At 43.1% G+C, this 27,595-nt stretch overlaps 1 protein-coding gene across 1 annotated transcript; it reads left to right on the forward strand.

Moving 5' to 3' along the window:
• kcng2 (potassium voltage-gated channel, subfamily G, member 2) lies at window positions 1-27,595 on the forward strand. The gene is made up of 3 exons (XM_058618519.1): window positions 1-529; window positions 10,611-11,511; window positions 26,430-27,595. The coding sequence occupies exons 2-3, from the start codon at window positions 10,723-10,725 to the stop codon at window positions 27,252-27,254; spliced, it is 1,614 nt and encodes a 537-aa protein (XP_058474502.1). The 5' UTR covers window positions 1-529; window positions 10,611-10,722; the 3' UTR covers window positions 27,255-27,595.

The following is a 27,595-nucleotide window of genomic DNA, read 5'->3' on the forward strand; positions in this document are numbered from 1 at the left end:
TCACATGACAAGAGGGAAGGAATCCATGAACACTCCCCCTGATGGTGGGAAATTGTGCTCGAGCTCTACAGTGGTTTGGTTTCCCAGGCAGAGACGCAGTTTGTCAGAGCGCAGCGCAGCGAGCGCACAGAGGAGCGCGCAGCTCCAGACGCACCTGAGTCAGTCAGTCAGTCAGTGCGCCATCCTCCACCTGCTCCAGGCGTCACGCACTCCTCCGCCACATCTGCCACGTCGCCTGTGGTGAGGACACATGGACTAACGCGACCTCCTCCGCCCGTGGACAGAATGGTTGTTTCGGGAGTCGCGTGTGCACGCCGCGCGTATAACTGTGACCCTCGGAACAAGCGGCGACTTTGACACGCTTCTCCGCAAACTATAGACTGCAACTGCTCATGGAGCCTCAGTAGTTACTGAACCGCCGCCGCGATGTCCCGGAGCAACAGCGTGGAAAACTTGGAGACACGCTGAATGTGGGAAGGTGCGCGCGATCAGGCTGGAGCCGATGGACACGAGTTCACCAAGTCACGGGGTGAGTGTGGGACCGAGGATTATAATAATAATAATACTAATAATACTAATAATAATGATAATAATAAATACAATGAACGTTGTTTTGTTTGCTTTAAGAACAGAACACGGGAGAAACACTCTAATATCTAATAACTCTAAATATCTAATCACACAGTCACATGTCAGCATGTCAGTGCATTCAGGCACAAGACGAGCTGCTGGAGTTCAGACTGAGCATTAGAATGAGGAGGAAAGTTGATGTAGTGACTTTGAGCATGATACGGATGGTCTGTGTATATGAGAGCAGCAGTTCTAAGGGTAAAAATACCAACGGTCAAAGAGGAATGGTTTGAAACAGACAGAAAAAGGCAACAGTACACAAACAATAAGCATGTGTTCAAACCAACATCTCTGCCAGCACAGCATGTCAAACCATAGGTTTCACGTGTAGCTAATAAAGTGGCCAGTGAGTGTAGAGTTCATACTTTTATGGCAGAAGCATCTGTGAGTTTCTCGTCTCCTCATAAATGTGACTAACTCCTTTCATTTCACTGTAATATCCTTTTCCTGTTTATGTGGCTACAGGGGCTAATGGTTCTCAATTAATGCCTTCATAATGTCCTGATGGTATTTTTTTTTTATTCATTACTGTAACAGTCGTATAACGTCCCTAAAGGCACCGCGAGTGCTTCCAGAAGAATCCTCAGTGAAAGCACTAAACTAAGCCGTTATTGCACTATTGTTACAAACTGGTTCCTTTTCTCTCTGCGTGGTTACACAGTCGCCGCTGTGTCGTCACCTTTTAACTGCTACATGTCGGCTTTTTGGCTTCCAGCTGTTTTCTGTTTTCAGTCAAAACCCCGGCCTCGTTTGACATAAATTAGGAGGTAGAATAATTGCTCAGGTGGGCGAACTAATTGGACTTGGGAACCTTTTGTTTTTCACTCAAAAGTTTCTTTGACCTAATCACAGATTGGAGCGACAGACTTACAGTATGTGTTGTCCAATCATTTCTTATTATAAAGCAGAAAGAAAGAAACAACAGGCATTTACTGCACTGACTGTCTTTAGGAATAAAGACACAGAAAAACCTATAACATGAGACAAACTCTAACACACATCAGGACCTGCTTTTGTCAATTTGTCAGTAAAGTAAACAAACTGGATACTTAAGCATCTTATACCAGAGTAAATGAGATGCTTTTAAGATGCACTTGTGAGGCGTCTTCTTCCTCCTTTTTCCTCTCTCCTTTATAGATTTGCCGTATAGATGTCACCGCCTCCCTGTGTGGGGATCATTAACCTGTTGGTGTGTGTGTGGAGATGGATGCTTGTGTTTCTCTTGTGCCGTAAATTTCACGTTGTGACTCTCGCACGCACACATGCACACACACGCACACACACACGCACACACACACACAGCTACAATGAGGAGTGTTCTGCTGTGATCACTTGTAACTGAAAGTGTCTCCACGTCTGCTTTTAAAAGGATCCTTTTGCCGGAATCACAACTTTGTTACATCCAGATCCCTGAATCTTAAATCAGCCGACTGTCAGACTTGAAACAAGCACAGGCTTAATTTTATTAGGGGAGTTAATGACGCTGTTAAATCCTTCAAGAGATTCAAGATACTCACGTTGAAGCGAAACTGTGTTTCTGACAGTATAATAATAAATAAATAGTAATAAAAAAGAAAACTAAAACCCTTAAATATCTCCCACAAATATAGATACTTTACAGGACATTAAAAACACAACACAGCAGTCGTCTCATGAAGATTACCGGTAGAATTCAACAAAAATAAGTCAAAAAATCCACTTTAAATCCACAGAATACAAGCTGTGACAGACAATGTTTTTTTTGCCCCGATCAGTCTGCAGCAACTCAGTTAGGTGGAGAAAGTGTTTCTAAAAAATCGACTTCAGGACTGAAGGCACCACACTCTTACTGCGCAAAGTTAAAAAACTGGAACAAATCAAGGTATTGACCATTTACGTCATAGTTTATTTGGTTTAACAAAGAAACGAATGAAAAACATTCAGTCCACCTCCTTAGTTGTCAATTGTCCAAACCACTCAAGGACTCACTGGCATTTCCTGTATATAAACATGCATTTAATGCACATACTGTAGTATATATAGTACTGTAATAGCCCAGTCAGGCCAGTGCATACGTGTATTAAAAACCTGCATTCTCTTGGACGACCACTGGGGGCAACATTACAGGTTGCAAAAAGGCCGGGGCCGAGCGGCGTGACAAAAATCGTGTCTGTCACTCGAGTTAAAATCGTGCTGGCGTGGCGACGCAATGGCCAATCAGCTTTGAGATTCTCCGAATGACGTCAGCGGCCAGACTCTGCTCGGGGGAAATGTGTTTATTATTATATTATTATAAATATATATTATTATATTATATTATCATATTTATTTATTTATTTATTTACGTGTGTGGACACTTTATCTCTCGTGGAACTGTCTGCAGAGAAGAAACCGTCGTCTTTACGTTTCCACTAGAGGGAGCGAGAGCAACTGTACTTTGGTTGATGGTGAAAACGAATGCCCGTTACTTATGTTTAAAATTTGGCATTCGGTGTGAACACAGCACAAGTCTGTAAGAAAAGGGCCTTATAAAATATTTACCTTTAGAGGAGTAATGCATGTGTGAATTAACTAATGTAGCCTTGTCACCTGAATTAACATATTCTTCCTCTCCCTCGTCACCCTCTCGTCCAAATAATGTTCTCTTATGGTTTCAAAAAGCCAACTTGGTGCCGGACAAACTGCAAGACTTCAAAATGCAATGCATTTCTAAAGCAGCCACTTGGTTTTACAGTGATTTGACACTGATTTACTTCTCTTCTGTCGCATTATTGAAGCAACCTTCAGAGTTTGTTTTGTCTGTTTTCATCTCTCTGTTACAGGAAGCCGGCGAATCAGCGTCAAAGTTTTTGGACATTATTATTGTAAATATGTTTTATACTGTTTCAAATTTCAAATTTAACAGAAGAATTTGTTCATGTACAACAACAGTGTTTTTGCTTAATATAAAGCAATAAACATTTTTTCTTCATTTTAAATTGTTAAAACACTATTTTAACATGCAGTAAATTGTACAGTAAATAACTGCACCATATTGGACATTAATGAAGGTATTTTGGAAAAATAGGCAGAAGGACTTAGTTACAGGACATTTTTTGGCCCATTTATGGTTAAAATAAGCAAAAACAGAGGGTTAAGTGTTAAAGGGTTAATCCTTAAAAAGGGTGTTGTTCTATACTTGTATATTTTTTAGTGTGCCTTGTTGTTAAAAATAGTTTTTTTTAAAGACCTGGCAGTTTATGTTTATTCTTATTATTTACTGGCTTCACTGGCGGAGTCCAAGTCTTTTTAAATCTCCCCTTTTCATTATGTATATTATGGGATTTAGGGGTATAGACAGAATCGACCAGATCACATTTATCCCATTTATAATTCATACGGCAGAAAAGCATGGCAGCATGTTTGGCCGTTGTTTAATGCAGACACTGTGAACTGAATCAATATTGAAGCATCTCATCTGTCTCTCCCTGTTTCTGTGACTCACACTGTAAAGTCCGACCTTTATCTCCGTCCCCCAGACCCTCATCTCTCTGATTATGCCGCGAGAAGTTAGCGACTCAAGAGCGATGTTTTGCATCATCATGAAGCGGTTTTTGCTCTCCCTCTGATTGCGTTGCCGCTCCTTCAGGCAAAAAAAAAACTTAATTGTTGAGAACAGAAGTGGCTCTGAGGACATCGTTCAGTGTGATTTAAGAGCCGGTCAGGTGATAGTTCAGTGCCCTTCAAGATCTGTGCGTCTCGGAATAGATTCGGCTTCAGGCCCTCGCTACAAAGATGATGACTGAGTGGCTGTGGGAGGGCGGGTGTATCGGTGATGTATGGGGTTGCAGATTTATGCAAAACGAGTCATGTAAATTATATTTGCATGAGCAACTGGTGGTGAAAGAATAATGCAGGGCTGATACAGAGTTCATCCTCTCGGGTTTGAAGAGAGCAAAAGTGTCTTGAAGTCACTTTGAAGTGTTATTTCTTCATAAGCTGCTCACGGCTCAACTAATGAGCGTGAAAAGTCATTTTCAACCTAAATTTGCTTCAAAAGGTAGACTACTTTATGGAATAAGAAAGCCTGTGTTTGAGTGTCGAATATAGGACACTTGGGCTTGGAAAGGAGAGTGAAAAATATTCACCTCTTTATGTTTTTACGTGACATAAAATACTGTGAGAGGGAACAAGAAGTAGTTTTTATAATTTATGTTTATCAACACTCGGCATTAAACACACAGTATAATTGTTAAACTGCTTCTTCTTCATGTTTTTGCATATATGACTGCTCTGTGAGGTCCTGAATTGCACCCTGGGGTCAAATAAAGTTATTCATTTTAATTAAATTGAGTTGTATTGAATCAAAGGGAAAACATTACTCAACTCCTGCTCCATGCATCCGTCAGGGGAGAATATTACTCAAGTATTGGTTCAAAAACTACATTTTATATTATTTGCAAATTAATAATTTGAAGTCAACGTTCAGCTGAATATTCTCAGTGTAACAGATTAACAAACAGAGGTGGAAAGAGTCAAATTACAACTATTTTGATAGTAAAGTTCTAAACTGTTCTAAAAATGTACTCAAGTTAAAGTAAATAAGTAGCTTGTTTAAAATGTACTCAGAGTAAAAGTTAGTTACTTTTTTAACAAGGTTGGGGTTCTTTCTTGTGTCGTACAATAAGGACAAGGAAACACAAATCTCATATGAATTGTTTTGAATTTAAGGCAAAACTTTACAAATTGAAGTGCTAACAAAATAAAATTATGTTAACACATAATGTGTCGGTCAAAATGGGTCAAAGGTCACAAATGCTTCAAGTTTCTCACTCACTCAGGGACCTTAAATAACGTCAATTCACCCTTCCCCATCGTTCGCCTGTCATTGTTCACCCGTCCCCATCATTCACCTGTCATCATTCACCCGTCCCCATCGTTCACCTGTCATTGTTCACCCGTCCCCATCATTCACCTGTCATCTTTCACCCGTCCCCATCGTTCACCTGTCATCATTCACCCGTCCCCATCGTTCACCTGTCATCATTCACCCGTCCCCATCATTCACCTGTCATTGTTCACCCGTCCCCATCATTCACCTGTCATCTTTCACCCGTCCCCATCGTTCACCTGTCATCATTCACCCGTCCCCATCGTTCACCTGTCATTGTTCACCCGTCCCCATCATTCACCTGTCATCTTTCACCCGTCCCCATCGTTCGCCTGTCATTGTTCACCCGTCCCCATCATTCACCTGTCATCATTCCCCCGTCCCCATCGTTCACCTGTCATTGTTCACCCGTCCCCATCATTCACCTGTCATCTTTCACCCGTCCCCATCGTTCACCTGTCATCATTCACCCGTCCCCATCGTTCACCTGTCATCATTCACCCGTCCCCATCGTTCACCTGTCATTGTTTACCCGTCCCCATCATTCACCTGTCATCATTCACCCGTCCCCATCGTTCACCTGTCATCATTCACCCGTCCCCATCGTTCACCTGTCATTGTTCACCCGTCCCCATCGTTCACCTGTCATCATTCAACCGTCCCCATCATTCACCTGTCATCATTCACCCGTCCCCATCGTTCACCTGTCATTGTTCACCCGTCCCCATCGTTCACCTGTCATCATTCACCCGTCCCCATCGTTCACCTGTCATCATTCACCCATCCCTATCCTTCACCTGTCATCATTCACCTGTCATCGTTCACCCGTCATTGTTCACCCGTCATCGTTCACCTGTCCCCATCATTCACCTGTCATCGTTCACCCGTCCCCATCATTCACCTGTCCCCATCGTTCACCTGTCATCATTCACCCGTCCCCATCATTCACCTGTCATGGTTCACCCGTCCCCAGCATTCACCCGTCCCCATCGCTCACCTGTCATCATTCACCCGTCCCCATCATTCACCTGTCCCCATCATTCACCTGTCCTCATCATTCAAAAAGTTTTGTGGTGCGTGAAACTCTTCTTTACTTGTCTTTACTCAGATGTGATGTATGTATGATGTATGAATGTAGTGAAGTACAGTAACTTCCAAAAAATCCTCCTCAATCACAGTAACGCGAGTAAATGTAATGCATTACTTTCCACCTGTTAATTGCTTCTGTAATGTTTTGCAAAGATGACGACTTAAAGATATGAATTGCTTCCCTCAAACAATTCCTTGCTAAAAGTACAAAGTCGTAACAAGTCATATTGAAATTGTGCCGCAGTTTTCAGAGCACACACTGTGTGTGTGTGTGTGTGTGTGTATGTAGAACTGTTCCCAACATAAAAAGACATGTGTTATTTTTCAGTCTGGAGGATTTCACTCAAGTGACACGATGTAATTTATGAGACAAACTCTGCTTCTAATGTTTGAGTTAATTTGACAGCAAACATTTGCCAGAGCCCGACGATAGTTTGCTTGGACTGATACAAAAGTGCAGTCAGTCGACAGCTGGGTAGCCAGGTTCTGTTTTAAGATTAAAGAAACACTGACTCTCATTAGTTGAACGAGTGCATTTGACAAAGACGATCAACTCAGACCTGAGTCATGCAGCTCATAACTTTTTTTGTTGACGTTATTATTCTGCCTCCGTGTACTTCATAAACACTGAGTCGCATCCTTCATGTGGAAATGGATCCTGTCTGTTGTGTAGAACTGAGCCAGCGTTCCTGTGTATACATCCACAGTGAAGGGTCATCTGTCCTGTTAACTGCTCAACAACCCAGCAGCAGCAGCAGCAGCAGCAGCGGCAGCGGCAGCAGCAGTAGAAAGTCACTTAACTGGACCTGTGTGCAGTGTGACTGGCTGACATGAGATCTAAACACAGCTATACTGAGAAATATGGAGAGTGGAGTCTGTTCCACACGAGAGCATCATTGGCCAGATTTCGGTCCCGATCTGTCCCTTCCAACAATCGTGGGTGTCTTCTGATTTTAGGCTGATTTGAACAGATTATCTGGCCAAATTATCTATTATTATATATTAAATGTGAGGGATTAACAGATGCAATTTTAAGGTCATTGGACGAAGAATTAAACATGTTTGATATATACAATTGGCGATTAGGGGCGTGAGCAGAACCCCACGATAACCAACAAGAGCGAGCTGACCGGGAAACGGATGTTTTGTACTTTTGTTTAGAACCGTAACTTGTACATGCCAAATTTCTCAGCACACAACAGCTGTTAACTGACGACGCTGACTATCTACCTCCACATCTGTTTATATTCTGAAGTCACGTTAAATCACGCGAGTTGTTTGATTTGAAAGTGTTTGATTAAACGGCAGGTGTGTGCGCCCTAGATCGCCAAGTCTGTGCTTTCTCGCGATAACAACATTGAAAAGAATACGGCTTACTCAGTATTCTGCGAACATCTTTGACAACGGTTTATGTTTTAAACAGTTATACAGTCTGGGTTTTTGTAAACAAATGATATATGATGTTCAGAGCCAGTCTTCCAGGTTCCCGTGGTCTCTATAGTCTTTGTAGTGTTCGCTTCACTAACAGTGACAGCGTTGTTAATCTTTGCTAATGCAAACACCACAATCACGCATTTATTTGAACGTCTGTGTCATATTTCCTGGACTCAACGAGCCTTATTTGACATGGTGCTCCTCTATGTCTATGATCATGTCCCTTGGCATTCCCTTAAATTCATTTTCTCTGTGCTCCTGTGAAACCACCCACTGGATGCAGCGTCATGTGTCAATAAATCGCTGTAGAGGTGGAACCTCGCTGACTCTAACTCTCCCTCTGTCTGTTTCAAAATGATTTGGCCCACAGTAGAGGAGGGGACTCTGTGGAGTTCTGCTCTTTACTTGTTGTGATGACGTGGATTCAGTAGAGTAAAGAGTCATTGTTGCTGTACTTGTAAGCACAGATGGTCATGTTGAATAAAACAGAGAATGTCGGAGCTTGTTAAGGCAGCGTGGCTTCATGAAAATGGTTACTTGGATCTTAAGAGCTTGTGTATGAAGAAGCGAGAGTGTACAAACACATGATACGATTAAATCTACAAAATAAAATCTTCTTGTTCTCCATGATATTTGCAGGCACAGAACAGCAGGGTCAGTTGCTCTATCATTTTTCATTTTTTTCCAGGAGGAAACCACTTTCATGACCATGTAAAGTTTTTCCATTTCCTCTTGTTGATACTTTACTTTTGTGCTATCAGTGTCTTTTTGTGTTACTGCTGCAGCTGAAACTTTTCCACAAGAACCAAAAACAGAACATTTAAAAAAAAAACCTAGAGCCAAAATATGAGAAGGCAGACAAGAAGGTTGTCTATATTTTGAAAGATATATAAGCAATTTCCTAACGACGGAAAACACTCAGGTTCCTATTTGGTTCATTGTGTTGTGATTATTCTGTTGCTGATGTTACGATTTCCTTCTGCTCTAAAATGTCTCGTTCTGCTGCCTGGTGAGTCAGTAAATAGGAAAAAAACATGACATTGGTTTTCTTGTATTATGAACTTCCATTGCAATTAAAGATAAGTGGAAGATGATGTTTGCATTGGACTGTTCATCTGTGTTCTGTTTTCAGTCTGACAAGTACGGCAATTAAATGCCAACGACTTGGGGAAACAAGGATTACACATGTTTACTGTCTTGACTTTTTTTCTCAAACAAGATGAAATTGGGTCAATTAATACTAACCAGAGCAAATGTATCATTTTAAACCAGCCAGTATTTACTGGAATCTAGAAATGATAGTTCATAGAAAACCACACACAATGCAAACTGAGGAGCAGGGAGGAGAATAGAACTATACTCACATGATGATCAGTGATTGGAAAAGTACAGTAGATCCCATTTCTAGGCAGACTCTCCTTGAAGGCATTCATGGTGTTTGGACCTGTTTGTACACAATGAGAAACAAATCCAAACATTATTTGTGTTTCATTGTCAAACAATGAGAAATATACCAAAATAACCAATTAGTCCCATTTTTGGCACCCTTCCTTGGGATACCTAACATAGAGCTAGACTCCCTGCAGTCCATTCATTTTGTTAAAATAGAATCATCACTCATGTGCAATGGCAGGGAAAAGCAGTCGTGTTTTTCTGTGCAGACTCACAGCCTTCACCTCAAACAAACCTTGTCTTCTTCCTGCGATATTAACATTTACATGTAAGCATTTAAGCAGAATGCTTTTATCCAATGTGACTTACAAAAAGAGGAATAAGCTACTTAGAGTCTTGGAGAGAATTCCACTAGATAGGAACAGTGGACAGACAGAGAACCTGAGTGTCGAGGTGGATCCAAGTGCAGAAGGAGGGGGTAAGGTAAGTGCGGTGACAGAAGATGCTCTTGGAAAAGCTGGGTTTTTAAGAGCTTCTTGAATATAGACAGGGATGCCCTGTTCTGGTAGAGCTTGGTAGGTCATTCCACCAGCGTGGAATGACACATGAAAAGAGTCTGGATTATCTTGTGTGGGTGTTGACACCGCCACATGACAACCCTGTGATGAGCAGAGTAGTCGATGGGTAACTTAAGCCTTTAGGAGGTGGGCGCAGACCCATGGAGCACTTTGTAGGCTAGCATCAGTGATTTGAATTTGATGCGGGCTGCTAAGGGTAGCCAGTGGAGCTCAAAGGGACAGAGGGGTGACATGTACCCTTTTAGGCTGATTGGAGATCAGGCTCACCACCGTGTTCTGGACCATCTGTAGTGGTTCCACAGCACAGGTTGGGAGGCCTGTTAGCAGGGCGTTGCAGTAGTCGAGGCAGGAGACGACCAAAGCCTGTACATATTACAAAATTTGGGATGCCCATCTTTCTTTTTTCTGCGTGGAATTCTCTTGGCTTGGTACACTGGGTTGTGTTGCTGGCATGACGTCATGACTCTCAGCATCCACTCCACACACCCTGTGGAGGAAACTCAAGCCACACTGTGGTGAGCTGCACCGCACTGCTTTCTAGTAATGGAGGCAGCAGGATACTGAATGAACCCCTGCAATTGTAAAAAAGTAAAGTCATTGAAACATTTCTTCACTAATTTGTTTTGTCTGTCCCACAGAGATGTGCAGTCTTGCTGAACAGGTGACCAGCTTCAAGTTATTCTGCCGCCCCGCGAAGTACCCACGACCGTCGCCATTTAGAGGACACGCTCCCCCATCAGAGTAGCAGGGATGTACCAGGAAGTGGCCTTCTTGGCAGGCAGCACTGAGCACCAGTTCACCAGCTTCCGCTTCAACCCTGTCAAGAACCCAAAGGAGGTCACCTCCAAGAAGGGTGTGTTCTACAAGCGAGCCCAGCTCCTGCCACACCCGCAGCCACGCCAACAGGAAGGAGACGAGATCGACCTGGCCGACAGCGCCGCCATCATCAACGTGGGCGGAATCAAATACCGCATCCCGTGGTCGACGCTGGAGGAGTTTCCGTTATCAAGGCTGGGGAAACTGCGCAGCTGCAGCAACGAGGCCGAGATCATGGACGTGTGCGACGACTACGACTGCAGCCGCAATGAGTACTTCTTCGACCGGAGCCCGTCTGCGTTTCGCACCATCGTCACTTTCTTGGCCGCGGGGAAGCTGCGGCTCCTGAGGGAGATGTGCGCCATGTCCTTCCAGGAGGAGCTGCTCTACTGGGGCGTGGAGGAGAACAGCTTGGACTGGTGCTGCCTCAGGAAGCTGCGGCTTAGGCAGGAGGAGTACAAGGAGCAGCAGAGGCTGGAGGAGGAGGAGGCCGAGCTCACCTCGCCGCAATCCTGCGAGGAGAGCCAGCAGCTGACGGAGACATCGGCACAGGAGGAGACGCAACCGGGGGGCTGCATGCGGAGACTGAGGGACATGGTAGAGAACCCCCACTCGGGCATACCAGGGAAGATCTTCGCCTGTCTGTCCGTGTTATTTGTAGCCATCACTGCGGTGACACTGTGTGTCAGCACCATGCCTGACCTCAGAGCAGAGGAGGAGAGGGTGAGTCCTCGCAGTCTTTATCAGTTATGACTTTCTTTTATTGGCTGATTGAATTTCACTTGTCCAAAATGTCCACTGTCATTAATTTCTCATGTCCCACATTAACTTTCTGACACGTCTTTGGAACAATTTCTTATTTTGCTCAGTAAATCATTTAGAAACCATGATTAAACAAAGGGAAACACTCCAAAAACAAACATTTAAACTCATTTATGTTACAACTTTTTTCAGTTCAGTCTCTGTGGTGTTAAACGTTAAAACCATCATATTGGAGACTGACTTTCATGAGGAACACCACAGTTGTGGTTTTACACAAACATATATTTATGAAGACAAGGATTCCCAGTCTCTTTTTTTTTTTTACAACAGCCTAAGGGAGGTGTATGCTTTACAGCTGCTCGAGAATTCATATTATGTTAATGCTGCAGCCCACATACTGATTCTTTCTGAGCTCGATTGTAAATCAGTGTGACAGAGGCAAAGGCTCAGGGAAAACCAGGCTTCCCCTCTGTACACTTGAAAGGCAGAATATTGTGCAGCTCCCCTCGTTGTTGGAGCAGCACACGGCACATTCCCTCATATCAGCATGAGATCCATACGCTCCAATTTAGGTCTGTTATAACTGCCAAAAACAAAACATACCTTCAAATGAATGGTGTTTGGAATTTGAGCGTGCCATTCTGTTTTTTGCAAAATCCCACAGATACTTTTACTTGACCTGCTTCCAAAAAAATGAATATGGAATGGGCTCAAGCGAATAAGGAACAAGCTCAGTATTTTTGATGTTATATGAGGATTATGCAAATAAAATCTCTTCTGTATCGTTAAAAAGGTTTGTTTACCCAAACCTATGTACACCCCAGCGGACCAGTAAACAAAACTATGGGGCTGTGAATGGAAAACACTTATCTCTCTCTCTCAAATGCATCCTTGATATTATAATTCAAAGTCACACAACACATTTTGATAGGAAAAACAACTTTAAACAAAGTAGGTAAATATATACCCTCAAAGTTCCACTGCATCACTTATATCCCTCAATTCAAGGAATTCAGAGTAATTACCAAGCACCTGCAGCATTTTTACTGAATGTCTACGTCAGGGGTGTCAAACTCGAATGATCTGGGGGCTAATGAGTGTCTAGTCTGGTCAAGAGGGGGCGATGTAGAGAAAAAAGTGGGAAAAAAAAAAACTGTTCTGTAGCTTAAAAAAACAACACAATAGATATTCATCATTTCAAAATTCAAAATCAAAATTTTTAAATAAATCTAAAATAAAGTCAGTAATTAATTAAACGTTGACAACTGTAATTTAAACGTCAACACACAGCATTGGTCATTGTCATTGCATTCCTGTGCCTTAAGTTTCATCACTCTCACTCAGCGGGAGAAATGTCATGTGTGGCGTGAAATACAATGCGGTTGTTATTTCCACGCTTATAGCGATGAGACTGTTCTCTCATCGCTCTGAAATGACGTTGTTTTTGTCGTTGTGGTTGACGAACTTCCGCTGTTCTTGTTCTACGCTGATAATAAAAAAGTATGAGTAGGAAACTGTGGCTATACCTGAACCAGCTAACTCGTGTCTCGTCCCGTTTATTGATTGATTGTTTGGACAATCAGATTGTCGGACGCTCGGTTACACTAGCATGCTTAGATCACAGTAGCCACCAACACGACATGGCATAAAAAGGAAAAACCCTTTTCCTGTGTGTGGTGCAGGAATGTCACCGGGCGACACGAGGACAAAACACTGCTGTACTGAGAAACACAGAGAGAGTCACATGAAGCAGATTGGCTTAATCTGGTTTGACCATTCAGCTGGTTTGAATGTAAAGGCCATTCATTTATGTTTAAAAGTGAAACGAGTATGCTTTTCCTTCTGTTTTGTATCTTCTCTATTCTTCAAGACAACTATCAATCAAGCAGCAATTAACCAAAATATTAAAAAAAAACCACAACCCCTGTCTGAACTTAAGATAAATAGCGTAATTAGAGTTTGATTAAATGGCAAGCAGTGTGATTACGAGTGTGTGTGTGTGTGTGTGTGTGTCATGAGAAACAGAATCAGTTACAGTGACATTCATTTTGTCAGCGGCTTCATGAGAAAATGAACAAAAGTGAGTGGAGACAACGAACAAGGACACAGGAGATGAGTCAGTGTTTCTTTGTGTAGCAATCATTGCTAAATGGTAAAGGGTCTGTATTTATATAGCACTTTTCTAGGCTTGATGACCACTTAAAGCTACTTTACACTACAGTTTGTGCCATTCACCCATTCACCCATTCACACTCTGCCGGCACAATTGTAAGGTGCAACGTGGGGTCCATGGCCGTGCCATGTTCTCCTGTGTCCTTCAACTCACCTTTTGTTCATTTTCTTACGAAGCTGCTGACAAAAAGTCACTGCAACTGCTTCTGTTGCTCATGGTGATACACACACACACACACACACACACACACACACACACTGTTAACCGTTAACAATCCCTGATCATCACACCAGCTCCTTCTTAATCGAACCCTAGTTCATTTGCGAGTAAAGTCCAGTTTGTTTGGGGAGGTTCAACCGAACCCTGGTCTGCCTAAAACGTAGGTCTCGGGTTCACTTCAAGTGAACCAAATGCAGGAAGGGGACTACAACGCAGGGCATTGTGGGTAAAACACAAGCAAAGCATATGTGCCTGTAAAACAAAAGCCGGGGAGAAATGTCTGAGCCTATTGTTGCAGCATATATGTGTCGTATGTTTGCATAAAACACAATAAAAATCCCCAAGACTGAAACGGAAGCTGTCCTGCATTAACCAACGTTAATGAACGTTACAACCCCCAACTGAACCAAGTCTAGCTGACGATTAGGTTTGTCTTCCTCTCTGGTGTGTTCAGAGAGAGGAAGACGGGGGGAGAGAGAGAGAGCGAGAGAGAGAGCACAGGAATGCTGACCGGGGCAGAGAGAACGAGTGACAGCAGCAGGTGAGTGAAAAATGAAGTACAGTCACACCAGTCTGTACCTAATGTACAGTACGTACAGCTCTGCTCTGCTTCACTGAGCAGGTTTGGTAAAAACACTTCAACACTTCATATATACATATATATGAATATATATATATATGTATATACGTATACATATACATATATACATATGTGTATGTGCAACTCTCAAAGGCCAAATTGACAAAAAGCTGAACCAGCTCAAGCATTAGTCTCATCTTCAGTCTTTCATCTCCTGCTCCTTTAATTACTGGAATCAGAAGAGCAACAGGTTTGAAAAAAAAAGGACACATTATAATATTATATTTCAAACAGTGGACAGTTGAAAACAGTCACTGTGACACCAATTAACCACCCAGAGATGGATGTTGGAGTGAGTCTCACTCCTCCTCCTCCTCCTCCTCCTCCTCCTCCTCGACAAGAACATTTGGTGGTGGTTCATTAGGAGCAGGGACCCAGACTGAGCCAGCCACGAGAGGAAACCCCAATAACGCAAGGGTTTATGGGTATAATGAGGAGCCGGCGGTGTCATTCTTAGAAAACCAGAGTACAGCAACACACGAGAGGGAAACCACAGTCTGACACTTCACTTCCTGTGACCGTTAACTGCCACAGACACTAATCACTGGCATCCTTTAATTTGAGGAAAGAGAATCTTCTCTCATTACTGCCATGTGAGGACAGAAATGTAAAGTATGGACGTTTACATCCTGTGTTGTCCTCATGTTGGAGCATTTATGTAGCTGAAGACTTTGATGGAATCAACCAAAGCATATTGCTTTTTCATCCTTCTTTAATAAGCCAAACCAAATATCCATCATCACTTACAACTGCACAGATTCTCCCTTTAGTATAATGAAACTAATGAAATGATCATTTCCACTCAAGCCTTTGGTATTTTCCATTGTTTTTGTTATTATGTTATTTCTCTGGCTCCAGGGTTAAACGCTAAGCTGTAATACTACAGACGCCTCGACGTACTGTGATTTATTAGCTTTTACGTCCCATTTGCATTCACTCAAAAGGCTTCTGGTTCTATCAGACGCTTCCGTCAGATAGAACCAGTGATTACATGTACATTATGTGTATTAATGGAACTTATTTTTAGACCAGGCTGATTGACATGGTGATAGAGCATGGCCGGATGACCTTTCGCTGCCATTCTCCTATTATTACAGACGGAGATTAAGTAAAAATACAAAAGAAAGCTGCTCTATGTTGCATTTTAAACTTCATGCCCCCCATGTGACAGCCATGTGTCATCTGAGGGGACGGATGAAAGAGAAATGTGTGCAAAGAGAAATAGAAATAATTCCATCTTCATCTGTGCTAAAATAAGACGTGCACTCCTTCCTCCCGACTGCAAGTGAGATGCACGGCTGCGCTCCATCACGGCGGTCATCATTTGTGTTCCTCGCTCAGATTATTTGGTTAATAATCCTCGGCGAGTCGCAGAGTGACTTCTTACCTTTAAAACAAACAAACTGTACAAACTGCAAACAATAATGTCATCATAACATAACGTCTGATCGATGATGCTAAGAAAAGGAGGGAAAAGAACATTCCAGCCAAAGCTTATGTCACTAAAAAATAAGTGTATAAAAAGTTACCTACGATACATTTAACCTTAAAGTTTCAAAAATCTATGATTCCTCTCATTAGGCTGTGATATTGAGTTACTGCATAACTGCAATACTGTTATTTGCAGGAGGTTTAAAATCAATATACTCAATTATGAAGCTTTTAGCTTATTTTATTTTTCTGACCACACATTCATCATCAGTTAGCTCTTATATACACATCACACTTTAAATAAATCAAAACACAACAATGTCGTTGCTGCGCCTCTGCTTGCAACATTTCATATATATATATATATATATATATATATATATATATATATATATATATATATATATATATACGGACAGCGACTCCGAGCCTTTGGCTACTTCCGGTCTGTTTAGCTGTCCCTCCAAAACTCAGTAGCCAATCAGCGGGCAGCTTCCTAAGGCCCGCCCACAAACAAAAAAACCTGCAAAGAACAAGTGTATTTTCAAACAATAAAAGACAATATTTTTGAATGATTCAATCGATATTTTATTTGATTGTAATGTGAAGTATTTCAAATTCTGATTTTCTTTATTATTTTCTGCTGCTAGATGCACGTTTCCGCAGCCTTTCCTCATAAATGACTTTAGTTTATCGTGATAAAGAGCAATACGTCAAGCGAGACACAACAACAATTGAGACATAGTTGAGGTACAACCGTGTTTTCCCCGTGCCCTCTGGTTACTGCACACAGACTCTAATTGCTCCTGCCTGCGGAGCGGCAAGCACACCCTGCTGAACAGCCTCTCAACACATGAGGGGGCATTGAATTGGACGCCACAAATTCACTTCTCCCGTTACCATAGAAGCATTTGCGTAAGTAAACTTCTCAGCTCGAGTCGCCTGCCATTATCTCAGATTATGCCCCTGACTAAGACATGCAACCAGTAAAACCACAAAAAGGAAGCACTTTGCTGTGGAGGAAAAGAGGAAAGATATTGACTGATGATTCTCTCTCTCGGGCTGCAGTTGTGCCACAAATCAAATCAAAACATGTTGGAGAGTTTGGGTCTCAGGGGAGTGAGCTTTTAACTGAAGTCCAAGTACTGAAAAATGTTTTTATTTCCAACATCAATCCTCATTTTTTACTCTAAGATTATGAAGAAGTGGCAAAGGAAAGCGACAAATAAATAAATGGAACACCCGGAACAGCAGCAGTCTTTTCCTGACAAAAACTTTGTTCAAATGTGATGCATTATTATTATTATTATCAGGTGCAGAAAGTGAAGCCAGTGTGGAACCTGCATTCTCTTAAATGGCCATAAGGGGGCGACTTCACTAGTTCCAAAAAGGAATTTGTTTGTCGCCCAACTAGATTTTCAACATAGGACAAAAAATGTCTTGAGCAATTTACTGTTTTACTTAGAGCTGATACTAACGATTATTTTCGTAATAGATTATGTGACGATTATTTTCACAATTAATACGTTGTTTGGTCCATAAAATGTCAGAAAAATGATTGTGTACAAATATGATATTTGTCCACAATCCAAAATGATTGTTTCAATAATTACTTTGTTTTATGGAGCAAAGAAACAAAGAAAATATTCATATTTAAGAAGCTGAAACAATTATAAATCTTGTTTTAATAATGAAAAAAAGCTTCAAACCAATTAATCGAGTAATTGTTTCAGCTCTAGTTTCAATCACTTTCATTCAAAATGAAACTGAAAAAACAAAAACGAAACATAATGAACTGTAAAATTTAAATGAATGAAAAAATACGGATAACAAGCGTTTCCTGTTTCGTCAAGTTACGTCATCCGAAGGTTGTGTAATACGGACAGGGGGAGGAGCTTCACACGGGACAACAAATCATAAAACTGTCTGCAAATCCACAACAACAAAAAAAATGCTTTACAGAAAGTTACACTGTTATGTTTAGCGTAGCCTCTCGTTTTCGGGTGTTGCACTTTGTAGACGGTCCCTGCACTCCGGTTTCACTGTTGTTAAGCGATCAACGTAGTTTCTCCGGTAGCTTGTTGTCTAAGTGGCTATAATTCAAAAATGTCTCGCATGTGTTTCAGCAATGATTCGTTTGTATGTTATTGATCGCGAGAGTTCAAATCTGTGAAGATCTTTCTAACTTTACTTAAAGGGGACATATTACGCAAAATCAACTTTTTAACCATTTTAATACTTATATTTGGGACTCTAGAGGCCCTACCAGTCACCAAAGTGTGGAATAAGAATACTCCGTCATGTTTTCGTGGTCCCCCTTAGTGTAAGTATAGGCGATAAAACACGCGATGTTGAATTCCCTGCGTTTATGACGTCAGCATGCGCATTTCACCGCGAATGTTACCGCCCCACCAGTAAGTTTACTTCGAGAGCTCCACCTTAGCTCCACCTTGTCCCTGCGAGAGTGCAGGCGAGGGAGGAAGAGCGGTATTATGTCAACGCGGAGGGACAAGTGTGCTGTTGGTGGCTGCACAGTGGAGCACAGTGTTTTACACAAACTTCCACAGAGGATTTGATATATGAAGCTAATGTGCCGGATAAAGTCAGCAAACGTGTGTTTGTGTGTTCGCACTAGACAGCGGTCGCCGTATTTAGTCAGGGGACGTATTTCACCGACGTACAAACACACACACGTTGTTAAGAAAAGGTCACATAGAGCTCATAACTGACCATTCTGACACGTCCTAATTAAAAATATTTGTTCAGTACGTCCTCCATGACCGGAGCACAGACTCAGTCTGATACAATCACATATACAGCGGCGAGCGGCAGTTTATGCCGCTCGCCACTGGCGATCAGCGGTGCTGCACTCTCTGTGCAGAGGTGCTGCACTCTCTGTGAAAATCAGCTGATCGCCACCGCTGATCGCCAGCGGCGAGCCGCCTAAACAGCCGCTGTATGCGACTGATCGCCAGCTCCGGTGCAGACCGGTGACTATGCTCCGGAGACCTCGCCACCGCGGCACCGCTGATCGCCACCGAGGCACCGCTGATCGCCACCGCTGTATGCGTTTAGGCAGCTCGCCGCTGGCGATCAGCGGTGCCGCGGTGGCGATCAGCGGTGCCGCGGTGACGATCAGCGGTGCCGCGGTGACGAGGTCTCCGGAGCATAGTCACCGGTCTGATACAGTAACATACAGCGCCAGCTTATGCAGCTCGCCGCGCGCCGCTGGCGATCAGTGGTGCTGTTCCTAAGTGTTTTTAACTGATTTACAGTTTGGCACTGTTCGGCTCGATCCTTATGTAGAACGTCTCTTCCTGTGACGGCACTCTGGCTGTTTTCTGCGCACGCTGCCATGTTGATATTGTCAGAGAACTAGTGGAGGGAGGGGGAGACGAATAGAGCTGTAAAGCGCTGTAACGAGGACAAATCAGAAACACGCTGGAAGAAGTGGGTGTGTGTTTGCCTGTGTCTCATTTGCATGTAAAGGGACCATGCACGAAAACCGAGCGTTCTGAAAGGGGCGGGCTTAGCAGGGTTATTGAACTGCTATGATGCTTCATCCTTATGGTAGTTTGACCAAGGCATGTCACTGACATGTTCATTAGGACACCAGGGAACTATTTTAATGGGGGAAATAGGGTATAATATGTCCCCTTTAAAATCACAAACGTTCGTGTCACATAACTTGCGTTCAATGGAAAAATGGACGAAAACGGGAAACACTCGTTATCCGTATATAATCTATAACTTTGAAATCGAAACTAAGTTATCTGTTTGTTTCCTTTTGAACGAATGATACACAGATTTCTTCAACACAGCATGATTTATTCTGTAAATGGTCTCATGCAGAGTCAAATACAGGACTGATTGGTCGCTGAATGATAACACTTTAGAGTGGACAGTCAAGTCGGAAATTTGACTTGTATAACAGCTGTTCCATTTGTACTAAATAAAGCCTTGTGGCATGGACACATGAATCCAATATGTTTCCTGCTGTGAAGTGGATGAGCTCTCAGTGAGGCCATCACTGGTGTCCCACATATGATTACATCTGGTCAGCGCTGGGCAAAACAGCAGAAATGGAGGTTCATAAACATCTGTTTACATTGTTTAAATGACTGTAAACAAGTCCTTTATCCAATCACAATGACACAGAAACACTCAAACACAACCTTACCTAAATGAACCTGTAAAAGAACCAAAATGAAGTCCTGAAACCAAATCACGGTCTAGCTTATGGTGCCGTGTTTATTATTTCTGTTGCTTTGAGCTCATCGGTCGAGTGCAGCGTTTTAAGTGTGTGTGTGTGTGTGTGTGTGTTTGGGGGGGCAGGGGGAGGGGGGGGGGGGGGGTCACAGAGTGAGAGCAGACAACAGCCCATCAATATTGATGGTACTTTAGATTAAATGTAACTTTAATGACTCCCCAGGGGGAGCTGGGTTCCACAGCAGCAGAGGACAGAATAAATAACCGTGTACGGGCACAAAGTGAAAAAGACTCTGTACCTAGTACCATATTTGCAGCCTCAAGTCGATGATTCAGCAATAACCGATTTAGACGTATAGGAAGAACAATGCAGTAGATAGATACACAACCGTAGTTAAAGGTAACACAAATACCTGAATAAACACAACGCTGCACAAACAACCGTCTGTAATAAATACACGCTGACAAAGCCACGTGGGTCAAGGCCGACGCTGCGAGCGTGAGTTACAGCATCGGGAAAAATAAATAAACGTACTATATGAGTGAAGGGTTTAATCAGTGTCAGTGGCGGTGGAGTGTAATACGTCATATTTTGATGATTTTTTTATGTATTCCAGTCAAAGTAATGATGATGTCATGAATAATCTGGGTTTGAGCGACTGATTAACATTTTAATCACACACACGACAAGCAAATTACATGGAAAAATGACTGATACTGTATTTGAGTCAAGTTACAGACGCCATAAACTTTGTGTTCAAATGAATTCTCTATTGCCCCATTTCTCCAGCGGATGTGTTTCTCTGAATCTGCTGTCATCACTTTCCCCACCAGACATCCTGGGTCCTCAAAATAATCTCAAACCCAGTGTCAGCGCGAGTGTCACAGATTCCACACAGAAAGTTATTTAAAGGACGAGGTGGAAGAAGAAGAAGAAGAAGAATTAAGATGGAAATAGAAACATATATACTTGACTTGTCAGCTTTTTTAATTATGCAGCATTTGAACACATCGTTACCCGCCTGTAACACGGCGCAAGGAGTTGGCAGAACCCCAAATACACACACAAGAACTTAAAACAATAAAAGGGCCTCACGTTTGGTGAAGCAAGAAGACCTGAGTTCACGACGCGGTTAGAAAAACATGGCGTTTGTATGTTCTCCCCGTGTGTGTGTGGGTTTCTCCGGGTTCTCTGGTTTCCTCACACACTCCAAAAAACATGTAATATGAGGATTAAGTCAATTGGACACTCTAAATCAAATGACCTGGGGGCCAATGAGTGTCTAGTCTGGTCTAAAAAACAACAACTGTTTCAACACAATAGCCGAGCCACCAATTTGACACCCCTGCTTTAAACTGACCGTAGGTGTGACTGAGAGTGAATGGGTGTTTGTGTCTATCTGTGTCTCTGTGATGGACTTGGTGATCTGTGCAGGGTGTGACACCCCCCCCCCCCCCGACTATCGCCCTATGTCAGCTGAGATTGGCACAGCTCCCCCCGTGACCCTCGTGTGGGGGATAAAGTGGTAGAAGATGGACGGATGGAAATGGAATAAAGGAACTGACAGCAAGGCTGTGAGGGACAAAAGAATGAAAAGCAAAATAAGTGAAATAAGAGAGCTGAGAAGACGGCAAACTGGAGTGAATGAGTGAGTGAGTGAGGGAGTGAGGGAGTGATTCTCAGGCCAGCCTGCAGGGGAAAAGACAAGCAGACACACACCACAAAAAACAGGAGGAGAGACATTTTCTGCAGATCCTAACATCACCAAGCTAAATATGACTCCCATGTCCTGTCCATAAATGACCAGAATCATGTCTGCACTAGTTTAGTCGAGTAAATTCATAAAACAACGACGAAGCTGCGATGACTTCACACGACTCTTGTGTTTCTCACTACAGTGATGTTTAGTTTTGATGTCGCCTGACACTTTCCCATGCTGCACATTTAAAGACAAGTTTATTTATTCATCATTGTTTGTTTTGCGTTTTATCTCCAAGTTCCACTGAGCCTTTGTTGTGTTGTGTGGTTTAGGGAAGAGAAAAAGTAAAAAAGGTTTTTATGGTGGTTGGTAAAACAGTTGAACTGTGCATTACCGCCGCCACTCTTATTGCTCTGCCACTGTCGTGCAAAGAATTCTGGGATATGGTTGGTTTGCGATGATTTTCACAATTCATTGAGTCATCGTTTGGTCCATAAAATGATGTTCTCTAATGTCTTGTTTTTGTCCACAAACCAAACTTATTCAGTTTTGAATGATTTGCTTGTTTTATGGAGCAAAGAAACCAAGAAAATATTCACATTTAAGAAGTTGAAACATCAGAAATCTCGTTTTAATCATGAAAAAAACCTTCAAACCAATTCATCGATTTTAAAAATATTTGACATCAGCTCTACTAATCAGTAATTGGATACAAAAGTAAAAGCTCTTGTGATTATTACTTTGATTATTCTGATTATTATTGTTGTTGACAGTTTGGGAGTGTTAGTAGTCAAAGGTTTTGGGTAAAGTGTATCATTGAAGCTGGTTGAAGTGAACTGCGTGGACAGCAAAGCCCTGGTGTGTCTCAGGCTGCTCAGAGACATATTTACAGGGATCAGGGTTGAGCAGTCGCTCTCTGCATTGTCTGGTTTACATGCTTGTCTTCAGCTGTGACAGGGTCAGAGTCCCCCTGATCACTCAGATGGATAATTGTGTGGTTTTAATTTGATCCTCTGTGGTTCCGTGCACATCAGAGGCAGCTCAGTACGGCGGGAGCAAGAGGGAGTGGAAAAAGCACTCAGCCAGAAAGCCGCTGACAGAGAACTCTAAAAAAATACACTCACATTCAGGCAAAGGGATGATATCCACGGCAGAGTCTCACACACTCCCCTGTGGATGCTGAAGAGCAGAGTGAGAGAAGATGGGTGACACAGACCGGTCAGGAAAAAATATAAGCCCCTTATGGATTTGTCGTGCAGTAGCACATGAGTTCATTTGTTTTGGGCTTTTCACCTCATTTCTGCTCGGATGTGAAACGACAGCTTGTGGTTAGGAGACGGATTTCACCCCCGGCCCTCGAATCGTCGCCGTGCAGCAAAGAAAAGCACAGCGAGATGGTGCCGCGGTGCTGTGTGGGAAACTGATGGGTGGAGCAATAGTTCTGTCGCTGCCACGAGGACTGGCAACAGGAACATGAGGATTCAGTATGAGGAGATCAAGAGCTTTTTCAAGTGATACAAAGTTACACAAAGTTTTGTGACAAAACACTGCAGGCCTATTACAAAAAATATGTCATTATTTCTTTAAAAAGAAAATATAAACAAAAGAATCTTTCTTTTTTTTTCTATTTCTGGTACAAACTGATCCTTGTCTCAAACTGAAGCGTCATAGTCTGCCTCTACGTCTAAAATGAAACGTCCATCCATCTTCCGGGACTTTGGGGACACCACTTGGTCCCAACATCTTCTACCATGAAGGAAGGTGCAGGACAGGGTCGCCGCTCCATCACAGGGCCACGTACTGTAGAGACAAACAAATGAAACTTATGCATGCACATTTACAACTTCAGTTATAAACATCATCATTTTGATTTGCTTCACTACACAGTGTCAGTCAGTATCTTTACTTGTTTGAAAAGGACAGTTATTATGTTATGTTTGTTTGACTAAAACCAGATTCTCTTCAAGTTTCACTCTAAGTTGACCGTGTGTGTGTGTGTGTGTGTGTGTGTGTGTTAGCTGGGATTGGCACCAGCAGCCCTCCAACCCCCCATGTGCAGGATAACGCAGTAGACATTGAGTTAGCGAGTATAAATTTCTCAAAGTCAATCTAACACACCAAGATAATGTGATTGGGAGCCAAACTACCACTGCTTATATACTTATATACAGTTCCAACCGGAGTTTTTAACCATGAAATATTAGAAGAAGTCGGTGTCAGGAAGAAGAAGAAGAAGTATTTTGAAGTTTAATGTAGAAATACACATGCTAACAACTAGCCGCCAGCTAATGTTGTTTCAGGTCTTTGATGAAATAGGTCAACTATAAGACAATTGATACTAACAAGCCGCCTCTGCTCCTCCTCCTAAATCAGCCTTTGTCAAACTGTGGGGCGGGCCCCCCTGGGGGGGCGTGGAGACTTTCCAGGGGGGGGAGCGATTTCTAAAGTTTAGCAGGCAGAACTTTTTGGTCTCATTTAAGTGACGTACCACAACAAAATGTACACTGATGACAAGGTTTGGATAATAGAGAAGTTTCTGACAGAGGCAAAAAGAAAACTGTGCAATGTTTCGGAAACTAACAACAAGCCAACGTCAGCCGAACGGAACAATGAATCTCCTAAAAACATACGCAGATGAGGACAGTATGTGTGTTTCAGATTCTTCTCATTTACTGCACACCTTTGGCACCACAGGTTTTGAAGGTTTATAATCAAAAGGTAACAGAGACAGCTGTCTGGAGTTCCACAGCACTTTATCACACCCAGCATCACAACTGACTGATGTTTGACACTGAAGGCTGTGGTACGGCTGAGCAGAGCGCCGTATTCCGTCAGAGTCTGTGATTCCCAGCTGTGATCAATCCAAACAAGCGTGCTGTCACTTTCAGTTGATAAAAAGTGCTTTTCCAAGGCACGATTTTTCCTGATCCACGATCCTTATGTACGGTCCCTAATGGGTTTAGCACGTTTGATGTCTCAAGGGCAAAAGCCGCGCGACTGTTTGTGCAAACCTGAGAGTGCACTTTAAAAAATGCATGAGACTGAATCCAAGAAGACTTTTCCTTCTCCACGCAGGTGCTCTGCCAGAACTGTTGACTCAGCAAATACTATGGAAATGGCGCGATTAAACATTCACAGCTGTGCACATGCACACCTGCAGATAAGCGGACTTCTCCACTGTTTCACCAATGTTGCTGAGTGTTTGAACCACGTCACGCAGCAGTGAGTGAGTCTGACGTGGGCTCTGCTGCAAATGTTTTCCATCACGTCCGTGTCGAGGAACACGTGGAGACAAAACCAAACAGCAGGGCAAAACGGGAGTGACAATGTTACCTCTAGTTCTAACCCTCGACAGTCCACACAACCCCAAGGATGCATCTTCAATCATGTTTTCTTTCTTCCTCCCTCTTTGGGAGGGGATAGTTGCAAGTATCAAACGTACAGTGGACTGACAGAGGGTGAGAGGGCAGAAGGAGATCATGCAGGGGAGGGGGTAAGGTAAGATAAGGGCTAGGAGAGAAGATAGAAGAGCTGGGTCTTCAAGAGCTTCTTGAAGATAGAGGGACACATATGAAAAGAGTCTGGATTGTCTGGATTATCACCGCCAGACGACAATCCTTTGATGAACAGTGTAGTCGAGGGGTAACATAAACCTTTATGAGCGCATTTAAGTAGCAAATAGTTTGTTTGTGGTTGTCTGTCATGGCCGTTGGTCTGTGATCACCTCATGTGACAAAGTAACAGTCTGACCTAAAACACAGAAAATGGCTCTGAAATAAAATAAAATAAATAAAGTAAAACCACACAAGCTTGTGCCAAATGTAACACACCACCACTCTGTCACTTGTGCTTTTCCAGACTTCCATTTGCAGAAGGTCTAGGGAGGGACTTCCGTGTGAAGTACGCAGGCTTATACCCACAGAGCACTTATTAATAATAATATGAAAAGCATAATCTTATACTTTTTTTTTTTTACCAGTCTCCTGGAGGGGAGACTTGGCTTAATAACCCAATAATTTCTTATAATCATAAGTTAAAATATTAATGAAACCTCTTCAGCAGACTTGAAAAGAAATCATCATTAAAAGATTAAAAAAGAGCAGTTCTGCAGGGAGAAGCTTCAAGCATCCACGGTGCAGCTACATCATCTGCACGTGTACTTTTCAAACAGCTCTCACCTCCAGATCGCTCGGGCTTTGACGTGCGAGACGTTTGCTCAATGAGATACTCAAAGCTTTTGTTATTTTACATGTCATGAATCTTTCAGCACGGTTTTGTTGTGCGAAAAGAACAGAACTCACCTTTTTGTTGTGAGATCAAACGCAGCCAAGCGGCTTCCGTCAACGACGAGGCTGCTTTGAAAACAAGACATAATTACTGACTCCACGCTGCGTCTTCATGTCATCTTTATCTGAAGAGCTTTTGGACTTGTCAGTGCGGCTGCTGCATAATTCAACACACCCACACTCTAATGTACGTCTTCTTGTATGTTTTCTTGTGTCTGCAGGGCGAGTGCTCCCAGCGCTGCTTTAACATCTTCGTGCTGGAGACGGTCTGCGTGGCCTGGTTCTCCCTGGAGTTCATGCTGCGCTTCATTCAGACTCAGAGCAAGTGCATGTTCCTGCGCACGCCGCTGAACGTCATCGACGTGGTGGCCATCCTGCCGTACTACATCACCCTCATCGTGGACTCTCTGTCAGTGGGAGGCAAACAGGTGGGGTCGGGGAATAACTACCTGGAGAAGGTGGGCTTAGTCCTGCGAGTCCTGCGAGCTCTGCGGATCTTTTACGTGATGAGGTTGGCGCGGCATTCCCTGGGCTTGCAGACGCTCGGTCTGACAGTGAGGAGGTGCACGCGTGAGTTCGGCCTCTTGCTGTTGTTCTTGTGCGTGGCCATGGCCCTTTACTCCCCGCTGGTGTTCCTGGCTGAAAGCGAAATGGGCGCCAAGCAGGAGTTCACCAGCATCCCTGGAAGCTACTGGTGGGCGGTCATCTCCATGACCACGGTGGGCTACGGCGACATGGTGCCCAGAAGCATCCCTGGCCAGGTGGTGGCTCTCAGCAGCATCCTCAGTGGCATCCTCCTCATGGCCTTCCCGGTCACGTCCATCTTTCACACCTTCTCCCGCTCCTACGTGGAGCTGAAGGAGGAGCAGAGCCGCGCGTCGAGGCAGAAGCCAGACTCTCAGGACAGCACCAAGTCCCAGAACAGCGAGGACTCTCAGGAAACGGACAGCTACCACGGCGTCACGGAGGCCACCGCCTCCTCTGTGCAGCAGAGGAAGTCCTTGGCTGTGAAGAGGGCGGAGATCAGAGCATCCATGCAAACTTAGCTTGCTCTAACTTTCTGCCTCTTTAACTTCAAGTGGCAGCCTGAAGGATGTGACAGCCATGTCTGTGAGTTCAAAGAGGAACCAGGAGTTTTTCCTCCTCTGGAGCTGGAGGCGTCGACTTTAATCAGCTTATCTGAGTTTCCTGAATTTTACAAAGAAGGTGTCTTAGACGATAGCATTGACTTTAGAATATGGACGACATTAGAATAATCCTGATTATACAACAAGACAAAGTGATAAAAAAAGTTCTCATCACATTCAGACATTAGTTCTGTTGTGTTTCTCATGTAGCTGCATACGAAAACATTGTTTTAAATAAAGATGTTTGCTGAGGTGTCAGA

Source organism: Solea solea, chromosome 20 (assembly GCF_958295425.1).
Source record: "Solea solea chromosome 20, fSolSol10.1, whole genome shotgun sequence".
NCBI lineage: Eukaryota > Metazoa > Chordata > Actinopteri > Pleuronectiformes > Soleidae > Solea > Solea solea.